At 32.2% G+C, this 26,693-nt stretch overlaps 2 protein-coding genes across 2 annotated transcripts; one reads left to right on the top strand and one right to left on the bottom strand.

Moving 5' to 3' along the window:
• Positions 1–13,341: 13,341 nt before the first annotated feature.
• Positions 13,342–14,633, top strand: LOC127702086 (beta-1,3-galactosyltransferase 1-like). Its single transcript, XM_052206104.1, has one exon. The coding sequence runs from the start codon at positions 13,354–13,356 to the stop codon at positions 14,383–14,385; it is 1,032 nt and encodes a 343-aa protein (XP_052062064.1). The 5' UTR covers positions 13,342–13,353; the 3' UTR covers positions 14,386–14,633.
• A 3,427-nt stretch (positions 14,634–18,060) lies between these two features.
• On the bottom strand, positions 18,061–25,361 carry LOC127701972 (beta-1,3-galactosyltransferase 1-like). Its single transcript, XM_052205945.1, has 3 exons — positions 25,355–25,361; positions 21,443–22,018; positions 18,061–18,077 (listed from the first exon to the last, which is right to left on the bottom strand). Exons 1-3 carry the CDS (start codon positions 25,359–25,361, stop codon positions 18,061–18,063), a joined length of 600 nt encoding a protein of 199 aa, XP_052061905.1.
• Between the last annotated feature and the right edge of the window lie 1,332 nt (positions 25,362–26,693).

Here is a 26,693-nt window from a genome sequence, read left to right as displayed (position 1 = left end):
ATATGTATTGTGAAATAATAGCGTAATTTTACCTAAATTACGAAAAGAAAACTAAAGTTTACTCAATTACAATGTAAATATATTGTGCTTCTGTTGTATTTTATTTGTTTTCATTTCGCTTTTACGAGAGAAAAAAAAACATTATTTTGAAAATCAAAGATCATACAAACACGGTCCTGTCTATTTTTTTTCTAAAAAAAAATAAAAAAAAGATACTTTTTCGAAAGTAGAATAAAAAAAAAAACACCATATAGTTATAAATCACTTTGTGATTATAACATTTATTCTCACAAATTAATAACAGGGTCGTAACGTAATTAACCCCAAAATCTGTCAGTTGACAATACACTTCCATGTTTTAAAAACTCTAAAAATACACAAGATAACTTTTGTTTAAAATTATTATTTTTACATCAATGGAATCGTAAATTAATTGAGAACTCGACACAAACCGGGCGAATTATGTGTTTAGAGAAATAAGAAGTGTATGATTTTTTGGCGAAGTTATGTAGAATAAATATATAGCGGTTTCCTATACAAACCAACGGGAAAAAAAGAGTTATCACTGTTGTCCATTTTCACAACGAAATACACACAAGAAATATCTGACATATAGTGTTTTATTTTTAAACAAATGGACTTGGAAAATATTTAAGATATATAACGTCAGGGGAAATATTTTTGCAATTTTGTTATAAGTTTTTAAATTAAATATATCTAACAGTGGCTGAATTTTCTCCATATAAATCAAGATAATCGATTCGTAAGGGAAAATTCTGACCCAGCATTTGGGCTGATAAAGTTATGAATGAAAGTGTCCGCTATTCTGGCGTATGGTCAATAAGCACCAATGTGTTTTAATTACATGTTATATCATATCCAGGATGTAAAAGTACAGATCCCTTATATCAACAAGAATAAACGGGGAAATTTGTAATACTGCCTAAGTGACAAGTATGATAAAATGTATGTAGAAACGCTGAAATGGTCTCAAATGATTATATATTAAACATAATGATTCTAACTTGATATGTCAACAATAAAATATAACAACAACCAATTGTGCACTTTTTTTCTCTCTCCCGAATTCCGTCCTACTATGGATACTTCGCCTTTAAAGGTTAATGTTTATTTTGCACATACATTTTTCAGTCCCGTACAGTAAAAAGCTATTATTTTTTTTTACGATAAGGAGCTTTTATATTCAATACTATCAGAATTCCATTACTAGAGCCCTAGGACTGCTGATACTATGTAAAATATTGACTTGATTATGTTTGACCATATCTGTTTTTAGGCAAATCAAATTTTCAAAATCTACCTGCCAGACAGAAGAAAATCGCACACAAAAAGTTAAAAACAAACACATAAACTCAAGCATGCCATACAGTTTGATGCAATGTTTTATCATAAAGAGTATACTTGTTTAATAATTAATATTGTTTTATCTAGCCAAATACAGATCAGTGTAGACTTTGGTTTTAGTATTTTGAACTTAATCATGAATAAGGACATGCATTATACATTGTATGACAACAGTTATAATGTCTCCTTCAAATATTTTCATCTCTTTAAAAAAAAACAAATTCGTGAATTGTTTTAATTTTTAATTTTTTTTTAATCTAAGACCATCTGAAACCTAAACAGGCAAGACGAAGCAATTGGAAAATACAGAAGAAAAAAAGGTTTTGGCTTAATAGCCTGGTGACCAGAGTAAACATTTTCAAAATTCAAACGTCAAATTTACTACACAGCTGTACCATATATCATCCGATTCGAAAATGTGTGTACTTTAAGATTAAACTGGTCGTAAAAAACAAAAATATGATGCCGTTTTAACAAAAAATAAGATCAAAGGTCAACAATAATTTTCAATTCAAAATGTCAAGAATATTTATATTTCAACAACTACAATACCTTTATCTCTACAAAAGATTGTAAATTTGATAATAAAGTTTTCTTTTCTTCTTCAATTTTTCATCCAAAATTTGAAAATCATCAGAAAATAATTTGTACCGAAGAAGGCTGCGATATTATAAAAAAGGGTGTTTTTCATTAGAAAATTAGAAAAAAGATATAACCGTAACAAATGTATCCTTATTCCAGTGTTGAAAGCAGGGTGATTTTAGTAGACAGGAATAAAATTGAGAAAGGAAACAGCCCAAGGCACTAATGGGTCTTCAACACAGCGAGAAAATCCCCCACCCGGAGTCGGGCTTCAGCTGGCCCCTAAACAATAGTAGTATACTAGTTTAGCGAAAATGGACGTCACACTAAACTGCAAAACATATAAATGAACCAAAATTAAAAAAAAACATAAAAGACTAACAAAGGCCAGAGGTTCCTCACTTTCGCAAATATGACCGGACTTGCATTCCTTCTAGTAGCAAGTTTTACGCGAAGTTCGTCAAGTATTCAGATTCAGATCAACCGGAGACCGGACACGACTTTCTGGAAATTGTTTAAGGATTCTTATATGAAGAAAGTTGTTTATCTGAAAAGAATAAAGACTTAGTGTTGTATTATCACGTTGTAGAAGTTACTTTGCAGCGTATTAAATGGTGCTTTCTTATATAGTATTAAAATCCGGTAAAACAACAACATGTCTCAAGTTATATAGATTCTACCACTGCATCGAGTGTGATACGATATTTATCCACTCGAGACAGTTAAATTTTCAAATTTAAAACGCGAGGCTCGCCGAGCGTTTTAAATGTTTAAAATTTAACTGTCGAGAGTGGATAAATATCGTATTACACGAGATTTGGTGGTGGAATCTGTTTCTCTAATGATTTTCAAACAATATGCAGGCAAACTTGTTCCTTCTTTTTGCATGATCTGCAAAAAGATGTGTTCTTTCTATGTGACGTCATCAGGCATGGTCGCCTTTTTTCATGCCGTCACAATAGGAAATTCAGAGGAAAGCAAGAAAATTCGACGTCATAATCGGATTTTAACCAATGAAGAACTGAGATCAAACGTACCACACGTTGATTAATTTTTTTTTATACAATGGGTGCAGAAAGGGATAAATTGACGAAGAATTAGAGAAATAATGTTATCTGTCTTCAAATTTTTTAACAATAGTTTAAGATATAACTAGCTCTATTGGCCTTCATTATTATCAATTCGAACATTTGAACAGTATTTACAAGTACACAACAACTATGAAATCATCCACACAATACTCAAACCTTACATTTTACATTTTAGGTATTGACATCAACTGAATGTAAACGCTGTCTAGTAACTTGCTGTGTCTTTCAAAATGTTTTGTTACAGTAACCATGGTAACTATGTTTAAAACCTAGCACATGCATATTTATGTAAGTTAATAAGCGAAACACGTGTTGAACCAACTAAATTCTGGATTTTGTTAACACAATTAAAATCAAAATGTACTGTCAAACAAAATCTATATTCCAATTTTTTTTTTTGCATTTCCAGTTAATTGTATCCGGTATCATGAACTATCACCGTTATAAGCACATGTATATATTTCATAGAAGAGTATATATAAAAGTATGGACCTAGAAGGATTTTGTATAGGTTATTAATAACCTAGGTTGTCGGAATCTTCCTCGGGTTGTGGACTTACTATGCAATCTTGGATAGGCCCTAGCTATAGTCTATTTACTGACATAACAAAGTTATTTATTTGCAGTTTTAATGTTAATATAACTGGAACATAATTTCCCAACACAAATACCACTAAGCCTAAGATTTGTACAGGAAATAACTTGCACATTCTATACTGAGATAGTGGTTTTGTTGATCGATCAGCACTGTTCCTTTTCTTCAACTTAAGATATATAAATAAAAGGGGATAAGGTGTATATATACATCAATTATTCAGTAACAAAACAACACGTGATTAATAAACAAGAATAGTCATTTAGAGAATATGTAAACATACGGTCTTCATCAATAATTATAAATTGATATTTTATGTGTCGTGTTTATATAAACAAAGAATTAAACGAGCAATGACCTCTCTTTCTAGTAATATTAAGTTAAATATCAATGATAACGGTATTCCCTTGATACAGAATTAAACAGCTGCGGTACATACAGAACGGCAGGTGAAGTTTTTTCAATTTTGAGAAACTACTTGACGTCTAAATAAAGATAAATTAATAAAATTAACCTGTGTGACAACTTATTTATTATGTGCAAACATCCGGACTTCTACTGTATCAAACAATCCTGTAGTGTAAAAGTTACATCTTCAAATAAAATAAAACACATTACAAATAAATAATTCCATTACATGTATGTTTCATTAGACATCAATCGGGAGGCACTCCAGTTTCATATTTCATTTCCGTATTATTACATTACATGTATGTTTCATTGGAATCCGTAACTTTGATTGGCTAACAACAACTGTGAGGCACTCCAATATCAAAGTTTATTTCCGTATAATTACCATTGCTATGACTGCACATACTATCTGTGACAATGTTCAAACAATGTATAGAAAAATAAACTAAAAGCTTAACAATAGTATAGTAAATTTATAGTAAATGTTTTAGCATTAAAATGTAATTATAAGAATTGAATGCTTAGAACTTATTACATATCTATAGGGTCGTAGAAGCGTTGATCGTGCGCACTTTTTTTTAATTTTTAGAATTCCGTCAACGTTTTTAAATCCCACATTGTGAAAGGAGCATTTAATTCTTAAATAAAACACAACAGGTATGACTGCACGTGCTATTTATGACAATGTTAAAACAAAACATTGAAAAACAAACGAACAGCGCTAGCTTGATATAACTCTTAATTTCATGGTTTTAGCATAGAATCAATGTAATTATAAGAATTGAACGATTCTTTTCATACTTTTATAGTGTTGTAAAAACATTCATCGTGCGCACATATTTAATATGAACAAAATGTATTTCTGTACACAGAAACATAACGCCTTGAGTATAAAATGAAACCTCAAACAATGCGAATTTAATGGCAAAGAAAGCATTTTGAAAGAGAGCATAATATATTTATTCAAGATAAAAGGCCTGAATTTGACAGACACAATAAATTAAAATGACACACAGATATAGCACTAGACATAAAATAGTTACAGACACTTAAATGGTTTACATGTGTTCTAAATATTATAATTAAAAAAAATAAAATTATGAAAATTGTCATGATATCTTGATAATACTAATAGACTAAATTATAATGAGTGAAATTTATATAGACTAGATTATCACTGTCGCCTAATACCTTAGGATGACCCACAAAAGTTGTTGAAACTTATTTCCAGTGGGGTCCTTTTTTGAAGAGACTTCCAGTTCACATCAAAGGTTGACACATAAAAATAACAAAAATCATTAAAATTTATCACAGATAAATGGTCAAAGCTTCAGTAAAATTAATAAAAAAATAAATTAACTATTAAAGATGGATTTAAATTTATCCACCAAAGACTTTTTCACTTATACTTTAAAATTATATTTCTTAGAGCAACTTTTAACTATCTGTTAACCATTATAAAAGAAAGCGGTAGATTCACACTCTTTAATTCCTGGTATATAAAAGTTTTTACTACTAGATCTTGTATTGAATGATGTTTCATTTTTAATTAAATTAGTATGCAAATAATTTGGGCATATATTGTTAAAAATGTTGAAAACATGATTGAGTCTTAGTTGTTTGACTCTATTACTAATATTAAAAAAAAACCAATTTCTCAAATTCAATATATGTCACACTCTTTCTAGGATGTAATTGCAGATTAAATCTCGCAATTTTATTTTGAGCCACTTGAAGTTTATTCTTCATTTGTTTTAATATACCTTCATACCAGCATGCATATGCATAATTAAAATGACATTGAATCAGAGAAAAGCACAATGTTTTCCTAGTTTGAAAATTTAGACACTCTTTGTTTCTATATATAAACTTAAGCCTTTGATTGACTTTTTCACTATAGAGTTGACAATAAAATCACCAGTCAAAAACTGATCAATTATTATTCCCAAATATTTTACAAAAGTTTTGGATTCAATATTAATACCATGACAGGAGATAGCAAAATCACCCGGTATTAAAGACCGAAGTTTTCGACCAGGACCAAAAATTATACTCTCCGTCTTTCTCAAATGTAGGAGTAAACCAATCACAAGAGTTCGAAGCATGATTTGAAGAACAATGTATGAAATACCTCTCTTTATGTGAGATGTGAAGCACTGGTCCAGCTCATGCTTACAGTGTGCTCACTTCGCAATCTGAGTCGGCTAACCTCGAGCGAAAAAAACATTTTCACACTAAACGTGTATCCAACAAGAACTTTCAACTAGATAAACAAATGAATCGTTCACCAGACAAGAGGGTTACCTAGTTACCCGTTTTATTCAGTGCCTATTTATAGTTTGAAGGAATCCTAAGTATTTTATTTTGTATCTTTTGATTCTTTACTTTTGTTTTGGTCATTGCACAATATATTGTATTTCTGTATTGTTTAAGTATTTTTTAACGGATATGTTAAAGCGGAATTCTGTGTTACATGTCGATCACTAGATGCATATGTATAGGACGGATGGATGCATACGGAGGGACGGAGGGTGATTAGACGGATGGATGGAGAAATTGATGTTTAATGTTTAGTGGAAATTAAGTGCATATTATATGTTAGACCGTCACGCTGAGCAGAATTTTAAACGTGCTAGTTCACAAGGCCACATTCCGCTAGAAGACATGTCACCCTACCCGTACACAATATTCTGACTCCAAGCTAACCAGTCTCTGCTCTTACTCCTTGGTCTTTGGTTTGACCCGGCAGGGGTTCGAACCCACGACCTCCCGCACTCGAGGGGAGCACGCTACCACGACATCACCGAGGTAGTCTATCTTTGTATAAAAGAACACACCTGGTTTGAAAAAAACCTTACCTTTATTGCTCCAGTAATCAAGATTTTTTTAAAATAGTAAAGTGTTCCACAGAGTTAGCCTAGGTCCAATGTTCTAGCTCAACTGGTAATAATCTAGGTCCACTGTAGACCTAGACTCACTTTTTTTGGTCTACAACTTAATTAACTTACTAGACATGTGGTTGAGCCAGGTCAAACCGAAGACTGTATTGGTATTTTCTGCTTCTCCGCTAAGCAAGCGACATCAAAGTAGTTCGATTTCGAGTCAGAATAATTTGTCCGGGTAGGATGACCTGTCTTCATGTGGGCTGATGTCGTGTTAACTAGTATGTACAAAATTCGGCTCAGCGTGTCAGTTTAGTATCAATCAGTGTTCTTTTTATATAGCATTTAATGTTCCTTATACATGTAAGATGTGTTGCCGAGCGTAAAGAATTCATCCTACAATGAATTTACACAAACTAACAAAGTCAAATTATAGAGTAATCATGAGCTATAATTTATGACTGTGCAGTGAAAATTTATTATATATGGTACCTATGCTAACAAAAATCCAAAATATAACCAGTAATATGAAAATATACACATTACCAATGTTATAATAGTACATTATTTATCTGTTAAGATAAAATTAACTTTTACTAATCAATGAAATTTAAAAGCGGATGGTTTTTTTTTTCAAACTATAATGCAGTTTTACTATTTTTAGACAACATTTTGATTAATTGAACCTTAATCTTCAATTAGATAATGGATTTGAACAAAATGGTAAAAATCGTACTTGCCGAACCTAGTTTTATTTTCAATGCATACAGATTGGGAACGTTTTATTTGCCCGAATAAGAATACAAATAATGATAAGCTTATCAAAAATGTTCTAAATCAGGATACAAAGGGTTATAATATATAAGAGGTAACAAACCTGACCACTCACACACATCGAAGGAGTACAATTTTTCTTGATAACACATACAACAAAAATTCTATATTTAGTAGCTTCTCCGACTATTTTCTTTACAATAATAAGTAAGTGCAAAGATTTGTTAATGGCCTATATATAAAAGGAAATTTTTGCACCTGAATATAAAATACGAATATCCGAATATCGTGGAAAAAGGTTCATATGTATAGATTTGAAATTTTAAAAAGGTGAGTGATCGATAATATAAGCTAAACCATAAAAGAAAATAGTGTATAATTATCAAATATTTATATACATATTTGTATATCTATTAATTACAATAACTAAATATCTAATTTTTGGACAAACGATTATTTAATTTTGTCATAGAAAACACAAAAAGAGACGATTTCTTACATTTCCGATCCCCAAAAACTTTTAATTTTGAAACGAACCTAAAATATGAAAAATGTGCAAGTGTGTGTATGGTGCACAACCAAACTCTTGTAATTGTAAAAATATGGTGTATTAAAAAAAAATCTTCGTGCAGAAATTATACTAACAACGCAAAACGCTAATGAATATAGCATATATACTGCATTCGTTATGAGATTCCGAATAAGTGTACTTTTGAGAAGATATATTTTGAAAGTACTGAAAAGTTTACGTGTTGGAACAAGAACTTATCTTAGTTTGGTCTGCAACTTTTTCAATATTGCTGAATAAATATGTTCAAGTATAATATTTGCATCCAAGGTCATCTTTAAACAATATCTCGAATACAATATCATTATTTCCCGTCAATAATTTTATTGTATTCATTTTTTTGTCTGCAAATGGTTTGCTATCGATTTGTTTAAAACAGCAGTAGATTTGAAACACGTTAAAATACTTATCTTTCTCTTGTCCTTTAGAGCCAAGGTTCGGCTGGGAGTCAGAATAATTATGCTAAGTAGGATAACTTCCCATGCGGACTGTTACCTTTAAACTATCTCCAACTTGTTCTCTAGGTTCTAGGTTCGGCACGGAATCAGACTAATTTGTCCGAGACGCTGAATTTTCTTTTTTGCGAACTTGTGAACTATCTCAAACTTGTCCCCTAGATCAACTTAATGCGGCAGGGTTTGGCGATTATTTTGATTTGTTGTTGTTTTTGGTGATAATATGACACATATTTGTTTCCTTGGAAATAACATTCTGGACTTAGACAGAGAGAAAATTAAAGACTAACAAAATGGTCCACTTTCTTGCAATTTTATATTTGTATAACTCAACATCCTGTAGCTATAAAGTAATCACAGTATTTATAATGATCTTAATATATTTCACTCTAAATATTTAGCTACATCCCGCCGTACTTCATAAGTCATAAATAGTGTCTGAAGTAGTGTAACCATAACTCTGAAGTAATGTAACATGTGTAATCCCTATACCAGGTTATCAGGTTTGTATGAACGATGCGTTCTAAACAGCTTGTTTTTATTTATTCATTGTTGTGGGGATAGTTGGGGTATACTGGTGGAGTTGAAAACTGATGGTAAATATATATCAACATCGCTACTTTTTCTATGATTTAGTAAGTATAAACTTTCTTTCATAAAACCGACAAAAGATTCAGGTTTTGTTTATCAAACTGTTCAGAAATGATTTAATAAGCAACAAATAAAAAGTTCCTTTTAAAAGATAAGAGTAGATTTCAATTAAGACAACCTTAAAATATACATGTTCTCTCTGAATAATTGGTAAAAATACTTTTGAAGACAGTTTTCTCTTGAAGAAACTTGTTTACAAATGACCTGATTTAATCATTATGCCAGACAACAAAATGTTTGAAATTCTAACAAGTTCAAACTTTGTCATTGCAAATAAAATTAAATTGTGGTAACTTGAAAGATTTCAACAAATAATTTAGATGACGTTTGGTTATTTGGTGTCGACGAGTTGCTGTTTCATTGACATATATATCTCATATCTATTCTAACAATGTAATTTTAACACACTATTGAGTAATTTAAATATTAGAATGTTTAGAATATTTACAACGCGATAAAAAATAAACGCAATATTTAGCTAGACAAACTAGCTTCATCAAGCGTGCATCTATCCAGGTGAAATCGGATGTAGATAAGAAACTTTTGCAGTACACTGTACATAAAAGTAGCTGTCTTGTAAAGAATTCAAAATTTGGATGAAGTTCAAGATTATTTATAAAATTGGTGGTTGAAGTTTGCAACGTCCATTGGCCAATATCACAGGATAAAAAGGACGATGCTGTGTACTAAATTATTCTTTATCTTTCCTGTATCTTTTCGTGTCTTTTTCATTAAGACCATCAGGTTCTAAAGTGTGGAGCTGGTGGATCCAAAAGTTTTCTCTTCTCCTTCTTGCCGTGGTGTCTCACTCGGTGTTTACTTCTATGATTTGGAAAGTAACATTATCAAAAGGATGTTTCTTTGAGCGAAGATGTCTTGTGAGAGGACAGTTTTTGTTAGTTTTGTACCATGAACGATGGTTATTAAGCCGAATATTAAATTTATCCATTGTTTCTCCCACATACTGAATGCCACAAGTGTTACATGTTAGTACATAAATTTAGTTCTCCGTTTTACAGTTGGAATTTGAGTAGATGGTATAACTTTGTTTTGTAATGGAGCTGATGAAAGAACTGCTTGTATTGGCATAAGCAATTCCTTCTGCCACATTGTTTGTAGCAACCGGGAGGTGGAGTAGGTTGCTTTGTTAATACAGCTGTCACTAATTTGTCACGGATTTTTTTACATTCCATTAATTAATCCATAAATTTATTACATGTCAAAAAGATATGTAGACATGATGACCACCGATTTACCCAATATTATCCTTATAATTCAAAAGACAATTACTAACATAAAACCAATATCCGTGACAAATGGACGTTGCAAACTTCAACCACCAATTTTATAAATAATCTTGAACTTCATCCAAATTTTGATTTCTTTACAAGACAGCTAAATTTATGTACAGTGAGCTGCAAAAATTTCTTATCTACATCAGATTTCACCTGGATAGATGCACGCTTGATGAAGCTAGTTTGTCTAGCGAAATATTGCGTTTATTTTTTATCGCGTTGTAAATATTTTAAACATTCTAATATTTACATACTCAATAGTGTGTTAAAATTACATTGCTAGGCAATTGATAATTTTATTTGTGTAATTGAAGTAATCTTTGTACTGATTAATCTACACTCAAATAGATTCGTATGTTATGTGTTGCTATTTATAGGCACTTATATATATATATATATATATATAAACAAGTCTAAGTTCAAACCTATGATTGCGTTGGATAAAAACCGCAATTTTTATACGTGTGCATGCAAAACAAATTTCTTGGTAGAGGGGTCTAAATACAGCACAAACAACATTTTCCAAAAGATATATATCAATAAATTTCCAACAAATAATTGCAGCGACTTCAGGAAAAAAGTGGTTCCGTTCTTTTACGAATATTTCAATTTAATTTGGTACTACACATTCAACGCTATGTCATGTACGTTAAGGTTTTTGTGGTTTGGTCATTCAACAGTTACTTTGAATGTTAGGGCAATACTTTTTTGAATATATTGGTGGTTCTGCAGAAAAAAAATGTCTGTCTTAATATTAGGTGTTACCTGGTCATGTTCTGTGGCTATGTTATTGGTTTTATGTAGGTTATTGTCTTTTGAATTATAAGGATAAAATTGGGTAAATCGGTGGTCATCATGTCTAAATATCTGTTTGACATGTAATACATTTTTGGATTAATTAATGGAATTAAGTGCCAATCTGCCAAAGAATCAGGCAGTGGTGAAAACATGACAAACAACAACCCACTCAAGTTTACATTGATTTAAGTTTAAAATGTATATTGTTTTTTTTTTTGTATGAATAAAACATTCGTTTCCTTTTCCTGTTTTGTTATTTTAAGATATAATTTGGTTGAAATGCACTAGAAATTATCAATTAAGGGGAGCTGACTCCGTAATTTGCTATCATTCTAACCAAAAGTTCTCTAGAGATTTCTCGAATTACCAGACGCGCAGAAACAAAATACCTACCATTTCTAACTCAGGACAAGGGTTACTTCAAAATAGAATGCTTAGCTCAGTATTGTTTTTTTTTTTTTTACCATGTTTGAAATTCTTCTAAATTGTCTGATTCTAACAAAGACTGGCATTTAATTACTTAATCACAATTTGTATTCAGGTGTAGATAAACTCATCATTGAAACCAGGAATAACATTTTGTTCGCCAGACGCGCATTTCGTCTACGTAAGACCCATCAGTGACGCTCTTATCAAATAAAATATAAATGCAAAATAAAGTATGAAGTTCAAGAGCATTGATGACCGAAAATTCCGAAAGGTTTACCAAATACAGCTAAAAAAAATTGAAAACAACACGTTTAATAATTTCATGCGTCCGAAGCGCTTTTCTGGATTTACCTTCATCAGGAACGCTCAAAGCCAAACATTTGAAATCCGAGTATGTATAAGTACCGACACAGTTGAAGAGCTATATGACAAAAATACCTAAAAAAAATAGCCAAATTCATCTAAGGTCAACTTACCCTGAGGGAGTTGAAACCTTAGTTTCTTATAATTTTGCAATTTTTAAACGGACAATTTTAGAAAGGTTTGTTATAAATCATGCTAAGGTACATGTAATCTATTCCTGGGGTATCTAGCTTGAGAGAAGGTTTATGGCCTCGACATCATTTCCTGGGTCCATATTCTAAACCAAAGACACGTGTGCCAGACACAAGATTACAACCTGTAAGGTGACTCTTTCCTAATTTAAATAGCTACATTTTGAATTTGCGCCTAAATTTTATTTTTTATTTCAAGTCCCATCCGGCAGTAAAATTCTTTCTGTAAAGGGCTTCGCTTGGGTGTATATGATGTATAAATGCACAGCCATGTCCGGTCGAACTAGAATTAGAATTCGTTTTGAGTTGCACAGAAAAAGCAAGGTATTTATTGTGAAAGAATTATTTAAACGAGGAGGAGGTATTGATAAGCGTTACATTTGGCCATTGAAATTGCAAAATAGTAAACTTGTACAAATCTTTTAAGATTATGTTGTTTAATTGATATATTAGTAGACTAATATATTCTGGACACTATAATGCAGAAAGGTCACTTGTGATGTCACTTTACAATAAACGGTTAACTTTGCTTACAATAATAAATGCAGACGATTGAATGTGTACCTATGCACGACATAGTGCCTTCTGTTTTCCACATGTCTCCTATTTTAATGTAACATTTTTAAAATTACGACGAAAACTATTTAATTCCTTACATGTAGTTTGAAACAGATTATCCAGAAAGGGTTTATGATGATTCTGGTTTCATTGGATATTAAGATAAGGTCATTCGATATGCAAAATATGAACTTTGCACTTCAGTGGTACATGTGTTTCGACAAATTACATTAAAATATCAATATAACTTTACTATAACTTGTTTTTCAGATCTAGATATGTAAATAGATCTTGATTACTGGGTTGTGGAAACTACGTATAACTATAATAGATAATTAGGCTAGGATGTTAAAAAACTTAAAGCATAAAACATTGATGCTTGGTGTTAATATGGTGTGTATAACTGGTTTTCTACTGACATTGATGAATACCCAAGCAAACCAAAGCTACAGTGAAACTAGAAAAGACAGAACACTTTTGTCATTGACAAAACGAACCATCAACAAATCCAAATCCACACAACTGGCTTACACACGTAATATTCTTATGGAAACGTCATACCCGATAGTACTAACACAACCGTACAAAATAAACAATGAAGCTATCTGCCGACGTGTACCAAAGATTACATGTATTGTGATGGTTCATACATCTCTCAACCATTTTGAAAGAAGGCGCAATATACGAAAAACGTTTAACTCAACTTATTACAGTCCTAATATTATCCGTGTCGTTTTCTTATTGGGACTGACAAATAACTCAACTCTTCAGACTATCATTGAATACGAAAGCTTAGTACATCAAGATATTGTTCAGGGATATTTCATGGACACCTACCATAATTTAACTAATAAAGGAGTCATGGGTCTTAAATGGATTACAGAACATTGCAGAAACGCCAAATTTGTCGCAAAAATAGACGATGACGTATTTATTAATTTTTACAAAATTTTTGAAAGTTTAGAATTTATAAAAGAGGTGAAAAAGTATTTGGCTTGTAATAGATTGGAAGCAGATACAAATCCCATAGAACGTGGTATCAACGATAAATGGTACGTACACAGTGATGTATTCAAAGGATTTAATTTTTATCCATACACCTCATGTAGTGGGTTGGCCGTGTTTATTTCAATTGACTTAGTTCCTTTGTTATACAAAGCTGCATTAATATCGCCATTTTTCTGGGTGGATGATTTTTATTTATTTGGTATTTTACCTGCAAAGATTCACGGTGTTGTGCATTATGAAATTAATGCACATATTTCCTTCAATCATCGAAGAACATTCAACTGCTTCTCAAAGTATGGAGATAAATGTAAGTTACTTGCGGGTATTACAGATACAGATATCAATCCTACTAAAATTAGGATTTGGTGATGAAATTGGAAAATAAATAAAAAGAACAATTTTAATACAATCTTATTTTAGCATTTATTTACGACATATGGTCTAGATAGGTCAATCGTGAAATTGGTACTCATGTTGAAATTACTTAACCCCACTGAACATCTGCATGATCCAAGTCAGTCTATCCGGACCGTGTGTTGTTTGTTGGTGTTTGATTTTGTTTGTCTGTTACTTTATTTGGTAAGTTGGGTACTGTTGTTGTTCTTGGTCTTATAGACTTGCCGATATTTTGTTTCCCTGATTATCATTTTCATGTATTACATACTGTAGAGAAGTAATGTATTGTTATATATTGTTGATATCAATAAATGATTTTAGCGCATGACTGTATCAAATTTGCATTTAGTGGAAATGTTGATTAACAATATGTTAGAAAATGATAATTCCTTTCTTCGTGATTAAGAACGAGCGTTAGCGAGTACTAATCGCGAAGAAAAGGATTATTTTTCTTTTGCAATCTTAGAATATTTTAAAGGTTTCAAGGCTCAATGTCCTATTCTTTAGTTTTGATTAATGATTCGAACGAACACAAGAACATCTATACCGCTTCCGTAGACCTAAGAAATTCAAATTTAATTTACCAACATTTAGAAAAACACAAAGTAACACAATATTAAATTTATAAAATTCCAACTATTTCAAACCGTCCATAAGCAAGCAGGACAATCACATAAATAGTTTGAAGATTCCCGTAAAATTTGCAACTGTCTTGGATTAAACAACTACATACAACGTATCTCTTAAATCTAAATGACAATATCATGGGCTAAAGGAACACATCTAAAATTTCCTCTTTTGATATCACGACTATTATTAATAAAAGACAACGCAATCACAGGTCACCTGGCAATCGCATTAACCGCAATCAACATCGTTCTAGTTTTACACTGATTTTACATGATTTTTTTATCGACTCTCCTTTTCTCAAAGTCAGCCGGACAAGAGAAATATTTCGAGATACCCGTATTTCGACTCAAACGAAAACCGGACGTTTGACAGACCAAGGGACACAACTCTTGCTTAGATTGTCAAGGCTAAAATCAATCCAGATAATTGTTAACTTTTTATACATTGTGACTTGGATGGAGAGTTGTCTCATTGGCACTCATACAACTTCTTCTTATTTATAAGGGATCGATATGCTGGTCTAAGATCGATGTACTGTACTTAACGGTCTTTTATTATTAGTTATTTTATCCTTTAGTTATTTCTTTGTACTGTGTGTTTTAGTCAAATAAAAAAATTCCAGTCGATCTAAGCGTGAATAAGTTGATAAGTCGTTCATTCTCGTATACAAGAGATTTGAGAAAATTATGATTTTTTTCATTTTAGTTTATTTCAATCTTTTCCGGCATGAGAAAATACAAAACGACAATTGAGTTGTTTTGATCACTTAATCCTCACTTTATGCACAACCAAGCTCGCGTTTATTGTATATAAAAAATAGGAAATATCTAATTTCAGGTAACAATTGCATTTTCAGCTTTTCTGAAGGTAGAAATATTACCTTCATCCTTTGATAGGAGTGTTTCTTAACGTCGAGTTGCAAGTTGCGAGTTGAAAAGGCCGAGTTGCGAGTTACAAAAGTCGAGTTGCGTGTTAAGAAAGTCGAGTTGCGAGTTACGAAGGTCGAGTTGCGAGTTACGAAAATATCTACCAGAAAATATACTGAAGATGATATTATAAAAATGCTTGACTTTTTGATCGACAATATATTTGTTGAGTTTGGAGGATTGCTATTTCAACAGACAGTCGGTATTCCAATGGGTACTAATTGTGCACCCCTACTGGCCGATTTGTTTTAGTACTCGTATGTAGCAGAATTCATTCAGAACCTTCTAAAAGACAAAAAGAAACATCACCTTGCGAAATTCTTTAATTTTACTTTCAGATATATTGATGATGTCCTATCATTGAATAACCCATATTTCAGCCAATACTTACATCTCATATATCCCAGTGAACTTGAAATTAAGGATACTACTGATACTAAAAGGACTGCTTCATACCTTGATCTTTTCCTCAATATTGACACAGATGGACGACTTCACACGAAAATTTATGATAAACGGGACGATTTCAACTTCCCAATTATCAATTTCCTATTTCTCAGCAGTAGCATACCCGCTGCCCCTTCGTATGGTGTTTACATATCTCAGTTGATACGTTATGATCGTGCATGTTCACACTATACGGACTTCATATACAGGAGTGTGTTCCTAACGCAGAAACTGCTCCAACAAAGTTATGAGGAGGACAGATTAAAAATGACACTCCGTAAATTTTATGGACAATATCAAGAATTGGTTGATTGATACGATGTGTCTTTGTCCAAACTAACAAAGGACATTTTTACCACGTATTAGATTTTGTTATGCCATTACGTCGTCTGATCTTTTATACCCCCCTTTTAAGTACCGAACGTGACTTATTCCCGATTGTGACTGTTTTGCTGAGTGTGAATTCGCATTGCTATAAGACGTGTCACGGTATATTTCTATCCAAAATCCATGTATTTAGTTTTGATGTTATATTTGTTATTTTCATCGGATTTTGTCAAATGTCTTATCGTTTGTAGTTGTAAATCTTATTTTTTTCTGTTCTATTTGTATGTTACGGTAAAGATAATTAATCACCCAGTTCATTTATAAGATTTTAGTTTGGGCCAACTAAATTTATATGATGTATTTGGTTTACAGTTTGATTAAGAAGAAATACCGACATAGCTTGATAATACAATTAATTATCTAATTACTACCACAATTGTATATTAATAAGTATTGTAATTTTCATTGTTATTAATACATGTTATATCAGTTTTACAAACCTAATCTTGAACTATATCCTATTTTTTGGAAATTTATAGAAATTTATATGTGACGTCACATTGTGCGTCGATCTCTTCGGCTAACATATAATACGTTATTCGGCTGTGCCTTTTTTATGTGCTGATTTAGGTTGTTTTACGTATTCGTTGTTATTCTGTAGTTAGTCACCACTTCGGTGTTAACATGTATATCTATTATATAGTCATTTTTGTAAATTTACTGCTTGCAAAAGTATGCATTATTCTAAATACTAAGGATTTTCTTATCCCAGGCATATAACCTTAGCCGTATTTGGCACAACTTTTTGAAATTTTTGGTCCTCAATGCTCCTCAACTTTGTACTTGTTTTGGCTTTCGAACTTTTTTGATCTGAGCGTCACTGATGGGTCTTATGTAGACGAAACGAGCGTCTGGCGTATTAAATTATAAACCTGGTACCTTTTGATAGCTATTATTTGTGTGTGTCTCGGTCCTGTATGTTCTCCCATTTATTTTTATTGTAGTCCTGTCATGTTATCTTGTCATTTTAATGTTATATTTAACATTACCATAAAAGCGGGAGGTTTGGCTAGCCACAAAACCAGGTTCAACCCACCATTTTTTTCTTAAAATGTCCTGTACCAAGTCAGGAAAATGGTTATTGTTATATTATAGTTCGCTTCTGTGTGTGTTGCATTTTTGTGTTGTGTTTCTGTTGTGTCGTTGTTCTCCTCTTATATTTGATGTGTTTCCCTCAGTTTTAGTTTATAACCCGGATTTGTTTTTTTCTTAATCGATTTATGAATTTCGAATAGCGGTATACTACTGTTGCCTTTATTTATGTTTCTCTAATTTCTGAAGAATTATAGATATATAAACTGTCGTGTCGTCTAAGTTTTGAAACAGAAATTTAAGGTTTACTTCGCATTTAATCAACTAAGCATACATCTATCCGAACTTAGTTATACACTGCATGAGGAAGGGTCCCGGTATTTTGATTGCAGGATTTGAAAGAGTTATATGATACTGCTTTATAGAAAATAAAAAGTAAAATCACAAAAATACTGAACTCCGTGGAAATACAAAAAGGAAAGTCCCTAATCAAATGGCAAAATCAAAAGTTCAAACACATCAAACGAATGGATAACAACTGTCATATTCCTGACTTGGTACAGGCATTTTCTTATGTAGAAAATGGTGGATTGAACCTATAAGTGTCTATATGTTGCAAAGTCACGCACGCTTAAATTTCTTTCATGAGAGCGACATTGTTCATTTTCTAAAATAAAACAGGATATACTGTAGATATAAGACAAAATGTAAACCGTACTCAACAAACAAGCATAAGAAATAAATCATGTAGACAAATGACATGTACTTGCAAATTATCGACATCTCACAGAATATGGCACTGTGTTAGGCCTAAAATAAATACTTATCAAATGTACCAGGCTTATAATATTTTCTACGCCAGACGCGCATTTCGTCTATACAAGACAAATCAGTGACGCTTGGATAACGGATATTCATTAGCATACTAAAAGAGGGACGAAAGATACCAGAGGGACAGTCAAACTCGTAGATCGAAAACAAATTGACAACGCCATGGCCAAAAATAAAAAGACAAACAGACAAATAATAGTACAGATGACACAACATAGAAAACTAAAGACTAAGCAACACGAACCCCACCAAAAACTGGGGGTGATCTCAGGTGCTCCGGAAAGGTAAGCAGATCCTGCTCCACATGTGGCACCCGTCGTGTTGCTAAGTACTAACTCTTCTTCTTTCGCAAAGGTTTAGAGTGATATAGGCACAATTTCACATTTAACTTAGGAAAATATCTCATGAATTAGTCAGAAATGTGATATGCTATGTGTTTTATGTGATACATTAAATAATTTTGAACTTTGTTAACTTTGTGATTCAACCCCAAGCGGAGAGTGTATATATATACCAAATAGTTAATAATCGAGTTGTTCAATGTATGTATATCTGAACACTACAACGCAAAAATAAGCATGCTATAGATGTCTTTTTATGGCATTATGGTAACTTCCTGGCATAGGAGATCATAATATGGATTTTTTTATTATTTGGAAAGACGTTATTCTACAATAAGCTATACCGCTGTTACAAAAAATAAAGGAACAGTTTTAAGGAATGTTATGGCGTGTGTTTTTACGGTATGAGCACGGAAGCCTTGTCTGTCACAAGTTAACTTTTTTACCTGCATGCAGCCTTGATACAAATTGTGTAGTTTCAGATATCAGCTGGGTATTGTACATTTTTGTATGATTAACCCGTTTTTTAGAAAGAAGTTATATATTCAAAAACTGCGTCTTTTGTCTCTTTTACAAAAGTATCTTTGACAGCTACATGTATAGAATAAAGAATGGAAACGGGGAATTGTAAAGAGACAACAACCAAACCAAAATATACAAGTCAACCCAAGCCCACCAATGGGTCTTCAACACAGTGAGAAATCCCACACCCAGAGGCAGCCCCGAGCAGGCCCCGAAACACAATGTACACTAGATCAAGAACATGGACGCCATTCTATGCTCCAAAACATATAGATGAACCAAAATTAAAAAATATACAAGAACAACAAAGGCTAGAGGTTCCTGACTTAGGACAGACGCAAAAATGCGGCAGGGTTAATCAGGTTTTATAAGCGCTCAACCATCCCCCTTCACCTCTAGCCAATGTAAACATATATAACTTACACGTCTACAATTTTGAGTGTCACTGCCAAAGAATTAATTTTAGGGTCCCTAACAAATATTACCTCTGCAGCTACCCCAAAGAGCCCACTCTAAACAAAATCTGCAGAAGGGGTCTTTTACATATATGTTCTATACTTTAGTTGCTATCTCCCTTTACGTTTAATATGACGGTGCTAGCTATGCAATTCAATGATAATTAAACTAAAAGGCTTCCGCTGTATTTCAAAAGGCTATCTGTTTCTTCAGAAAATAACCATACTTTGCGTAGTGTTTATGTAAGCAATCCATTCATATTTTTTTTACACGCGACTCAGATGAAGTCCAAACAACAAAAAGAATCAACAATACTGTATACAATTCTATAAGCAATCATCATTCAAAAATGTTAAAGAGGTACACCAAAAAATTTAAATAGTTTTCCCCATTTTCACGCAAATCTAATTTCGTAACTCGCAAATCGACTTTCGTAACTAGCAAATCGACCTTCGTAACTCGCTACTCGACCTTCGTAACTCGCAATTCGACTTTCGTAACTAGCAACTCGATACTCGACATCAGGTGAATCTCCTTTGATAGAGGCAGACATGTTTTCACTTACATATATACACACCGCGTCCTCGATTTCTTATGGAAAGTTGTATCATTTACAAGCGTACCATATCTCTTTATACAAACATAGATATCATCTTTAAATGATGCTCCTATATATACCTTAGGTTATTGTTCTCCGTCTGAGGGTACGACTCTACCAAAGGGAGAATGGGTGCCTGAAATCTGAAACTCCGTGTCGATAATCTTCCACGTGAATAGCCCTTCCAACATTTATGTAATATGGTTCCGTAGGTCGCCTGTTGCAAGTTAAAATGTCTGCCTCTCTGAACATCTTTTTGTTTCTCCAACAGTAGTCAAAAGTTCCTTTTTAACCTAGTCAAACTACCTTTCAGAACATAACTATTATATTAACGCAATGCATTTACATGAAATAATTCGTTTAACAACAAAGAAGAGTCAATCCTTCTTATTAAAACGTCTACAACAAGAGACATCTCGGTGACATTTAATGTGACCTATCATTGGTATACAAGTGACTAGTCTTTAAGTATTTTAGAAAGTAATTGACAGAGAATCATAAGGAACACGGGATTGATCAGATGGAGAGCAGGCTCTGGTAGATATAAACATATCGATATGTTTTAAATCATTCAAAACTGCATTATGATAGAAAATCAGACATAAAACATATCAAATCCCATCTTGAAAATTGTCATTCTAAAACTCAAAATAAAACTAAAAAAGGAAAGAAAAAAGCACAATGGTTACTCTCATTCTATCTAAGTAAAGGAATGATAAAATTTCTTAATTGATTCAGATTGATTGAATCACAACTAATACAAGATATAATGTATTACTTTTTAATGTATAATATGTACAAATGTAGCAAAGAGTTCCAGATTTTGACCGTTGCAATATTGTCTCGAGGGTCCGGCATACCCACTATCAAATCACATTCTTTTTTTTGCTTTCCAAAACAGTCTGCTGTGTATTGGTAAGTATATGAAACATTCTGATTGATCCTGTGGTAAACTAAACCTGGAATCTTTGAGGGAAGTATTCCGAACAGATAAATATCTACTATCCAGAAAAATTGCGACATTGATGCAGTCGTATATACAATCGGAATCAGATCTTTAGATATAAATACTGCCGGACCTAAACAAGAAGTATATGGATAACGTATCATCCTTTTAAACTCATCGCTGAACACATTCCATTTATCACTTGCATTACGCTGTATCGGAAATACGTTTGATTTCACCTTATTACACATCAAATATCTCCTTAATTTAATGAACGAAAAATATCGCAAAAGTTTAAAGAAGTTGACAATCACATCATCATCTATTTTGGCAACAAATTCAGCATTTCGACAATTTTCGGAAATCCTTTTGAATCCCAACACTCCTTTAAGAGTCAAATTACGATAGGAATCTATAAATTTCCCCTCTATGATATCGTGAAAAACTAGATTTTCCTGTTCAATTGCGTGCTGTAGTGAAGAATTATAAACTTCCCAATGTAGAAAGATCACTCTTATAGTTTTTTGCATGTAAAACGTCGTGTTCGAAAACGTTTTCCTCAATACTTCCCTCCTTTCATACTGCTTGGGAGACGAGTAAACCATTACAATACACGAAAGTTTGGAAATATATTTACAAATGTCCTTATTATTTATTTTATAAGATTGTGTCAAAGCTGTCGGGTATTTTGGTTGTATGATAATATACCGTTTATACTGCATCGTTTGTATCTTAACTGTTATCTGCATCGTTAAATATGCGCAATTATCTTTATAGGAGTTCGTATGTAGAATGTTTTTACCGTATATACAATTATAAAAAGTAAAAAAAACTGATTGCCATTACTTTGAATTGTCGACACTTGTTCGTATTGGTTGCAATTTTGAATATTTCCTTTGGTTATATCTCATACAGCATCTGAAAATGATTATTTAAACAATAAGCATCATGATTACAAGAGTTATGAGAAAGAATGTTATCCCTTTATGTAAAATAAGGACTTATAACTTTTAGTAATTATTTTGAAATATAGAACGGAACCCAGGAATTGATTATTTAATTGTTGCTTGCTGAACGTCCAATGGCAACTATTTCATACATATTCAGAAATGGCCACTAACGGAACAATAAAAATCGTTTAAACAAATTAAAGATTTGGGGTCACCGTTTTTTTTTTAATTAATTTGTTTACCAATATAGCAATACGGAGTACGGAATGCTTACCAACAAATAAGACAACTACAACTACATGTATCTACAAGAGACCAAAAGATGTGCATTTTGGTTACTATAGGTCACCATACGGCCTTCAACAATGAGCAACCCATACAGTATTAAAGTTATAACAATAATACCGATCTCTAGCGTAAATTCAAAAAGGGGGCGTCCATAAACTGACCAACTCAAACGTTTTCAACCAATGGACGAGCAAAAAGCAACTGTCATATTCTTGACTTGGTACTGGCATTTGTTGGCGAAAATGGTGGTTTAAACCTGGTTTTATAGCAAGCTAAACCTCCCACTTGCAAGACAGTTGTTTACAGTAAGTTACGAAAAGTCCGGCATGACAAAATGTGCATTTCAAACGAGAAAAACAACGGGGCAATTTGTTTATGCTAAAACAATAAAGAAAAACAAATATCGCAATTGGCAACAAAAGGCAACCTTCAAATTACAATCTCATGATTCGGGACAGGCGTATAAGCCATTTGATGGAGTATTAACACAGCATTAAATCATATCCTTACCTGGGACAGTATTTTGACATAACAACATACGTCTATAAGAACACACTGTAAACAATCGATTGAAAACGGCTTGACTCATCAGATTGGCACAAAGCACAAATAACAACTAACAAAGGACACAAATTACCAATCTTAGAGTACTTCGAAGTTACATTATTTCCTTTCCGCTGTACCTGAGATCACCCTTGATTTTCGGTGGGGTTCGTGTTGCTCAGTCGTTATTTTTTTATGTTGCGTTTTGTATATGTTCACAAATGTTTACAAAATGCCTTAATTAAGAAAATGCCTGTACCATACACATCTCATTCTAGTGATTTCCCATTTCTATTACTTTAACACTTTGATAACAATAGATAATGATGAAATATTTACAAATAAAAACTTTGAACGCTATTCGTTTACTCAAATGTTTAAGAAATAAACCTCAATGCACAGAAATGAAAACTTGTAAAACCAAAACCAAACTTACGTAATTATTTAGATATTGTTTGACTGTAATCAAAATTTGAAATATTACAGCATGTCAGATCCAATCAATTCCATTTGCATGTATCACTTATGATTTCTACGGAAGAATATTTGGAAGTTCTAGTATTGGACATTTTTTCAAAGCCAACTTTTTTGAATGAAAAAAACAATGTTGAATCATTAAGTCTTAAAATTTCAATGATTTTTAAAGTCAAAATTTCAAGTCATAAATTGTTATTTTGAACTTTAACATTTGCATGTCGAAAGTTAGACTTTGAGAAATTTTCTAAAGACAAATTTATTTTGACTTTGTCACTTCAAGTATTTCCGTAGATTTCACATATATTGTAAGGACAAAAAGTTGAATGGAAAATTTTGATTATTTGTATCCTGTGTTTCCATATTTATATTGACTGATAAGCTTTCAAAACATGACATCAGCTTTAATTATTACACCCGTTTTTCGTGGTTCATTTCCATTAAAGCCTAATTTATTTAACCCTGTCGGATTAGCTTTGACAGTTAACATGAACTGACAACAAATTGTAACAATATATTACAAGTTGTATAATTTAATAATCTATTATCAATGGAATTTAATAGTTTCGGTATTGTTCAGTACAGTAATATAATGTATAGATTAGATAGTTTATCCATATGAATCATTTAGAATACTTTATATAGTACCATAAAATCCAAACATCAGACTTATGTATCTGAATCATACGACATGTCTTAAGCAAACTGTCACGGCGCGGGACAACACGTTAAAAATCCGGCTCGGCAAATTGTTTTTGTAATATCAAAACTGCGTATCGTAAAAACTGTTCTCGTCCTGAAAATGCAACTCTATATCACATGACGCATATATATAGAATTTAATGTAATAGCCATTTGCTTATTGCACAGTGCTTACCTTATTAAGAACGATAACTATAAAACTTTATTATGAAACAAAATTGTCATTGATAGGAAGAGTACTGTTTGCTGTTCGTGTATATTCGTAACAGAAAAGAAAGGACATGGGGTATCCATTCATGACACAAAATCAGAACATACACAGCAAAAACACAAGAAGCAAAAGAACCTCGCTTTTATTGCCGTTTTTCATCTCAAAGTCACAGTGAGGCCTTCAACTTTGCCGTAACATCCAATGATTTTTTTATGAGTGTTTCTTACGATCATCATCATAGTTATATAGAAATATTAAACATTGTTACGTTTGACTTTGGTTCGACAAGACAAAGATGGACTGTTTATAATGCACGAAGGATCGTTTTGGCTATATAGGTAGAAAAGTATTTTGCTTGAACAACTTTTGTCTGACTCGTGTTCATCACGTTTGTTAATTCAGAAATATGAAATGAATTATGAACGTTCTTTAATGTATAACTTATCCTGGGTATGAGTTAAATTTGCATCTCCATTTGAAATAGATGTTTTTAGTTGTTATGAGTAAAGGATCAAAATATGTTCTTCATTTATGAAGTAGAAGTACTGGTTTTGTTGTTGTTTTCGTTGTTTTATAATTGGAATTTCCAATTTCCCTTTATTCCACGTTTCTGTACGATCGAGCAGAAACAGTCTGTTTATATTCGAATTACATGTACCTCTCATGACGAGTTGGCAGTTAATGCCTTAGTTTTGTGATTGGATATTAGCAATATATACAGTAAAGACCAAACTGACGTAACAGGAATAATTTATTCGAAACCAAAAAAAAAAAAAAAAAATCACACATACTCCAGAAAACAATTTCCCACAAACAATAGAAAAAAATATGCAAATTTAAGCGGTGATGCTGCTTCATATCTTATTTGAAATGCAGGTAATTCCATTGAATTCTAAACGAATATATATTTATATGACCTAAATTTTTGTGACAATAAGTATTTTTAAAATCTTCCATCGATACCAGTTCCCAATTGATAATTGGGAACTGGTATTCATGGAAGATTTTAGATACACAATAAAACAACAATGGCAAGGAACAGCGTTACTATATAATTTTCACAGATCTCAATTGTAACTGATATCAATCGATTGAAAAACAGTAAGAACATGCAATACAAATCCGGAAAGGAAAATGTATTGACTCCGAAATACAGGCATTACTTGAAAAAAAAACCCCATAAACCTTAAGCTTAATACAATAAAAAAAAAAACCTTTAGTAATAGTACCGTATTACACAGATTGTTTGCAATATTAAAAGCACGCTAGCATTACTAAACTTGTACTACACTAATATGGAATTTTACGAAGAATTGACCAAAAAAAATATAGGCGCAAAATAAGACCAATAAACTATATGTTGATGTTTTTTTATGTTATTTTCATGTCGTATGGATATTATCGAAATGGTGTATACCCCGCGTCTCCTTTTATTTATAACTTACTAGAACAAGCGGGTCCGTGACTGAATTAAAGTACCAATGCTTTATTTGTAGCCTAGATTTTTAGTATTCGTATTGTCATCTGATAAAATCATGACGATGCTGATTGTGGGGTGCACAGTTTTCTCTGCTTTCAAAATCTTTCTGTTTGAACCCGTCCTGGTTTTCATACTACAATTAACTTACAATAAACTAAATTTATTTTTTTAACCCGTTTACCAAAATTAAAAAGGGTATTGAGGTGAAAGAAAATAGACTTGTTAAACAGTGTACTTCAGTGTAACATAGATAAAAAAAACAGCTACTGAAAGAATTCCAGGCTTTCCTAATGATTAGAATAAGGATTTGGTGATGAAATTGGAAAATAAATAAAACCACAATTTTAATACAATCTTATTTTAGCATTAATTTTCAACATATGGTCTAGATAGGTCAATGGTGAAATTGGTACACATGTTAAATTGACTTAGCCCCACTGCATATCTGCATGATCAAAGTCAGTCTATCCGGAGAGTGTGTTGTTCGTTGGTGTTTGATTTTGTGTGTCTGTTACTT

This window comes from Mytilus californianus, unplaced genomic scaffold (assembly GCF_021869535.1).
Source record: "Mytilus californianus isolate M0D057914Y unplaced genomic scaffold, xbMytCali1.0.p SCAF_5, whole genome shotgun sequence".
NCBI lineage: Eukaryota > Metazoa > Mollusca > Bivalvia > Mytilida > Mytilidae > Mytilus > Mytilus californianus.
This window is presented reverse-complemented; position numbering and strand designations above follow the sequence as displayed.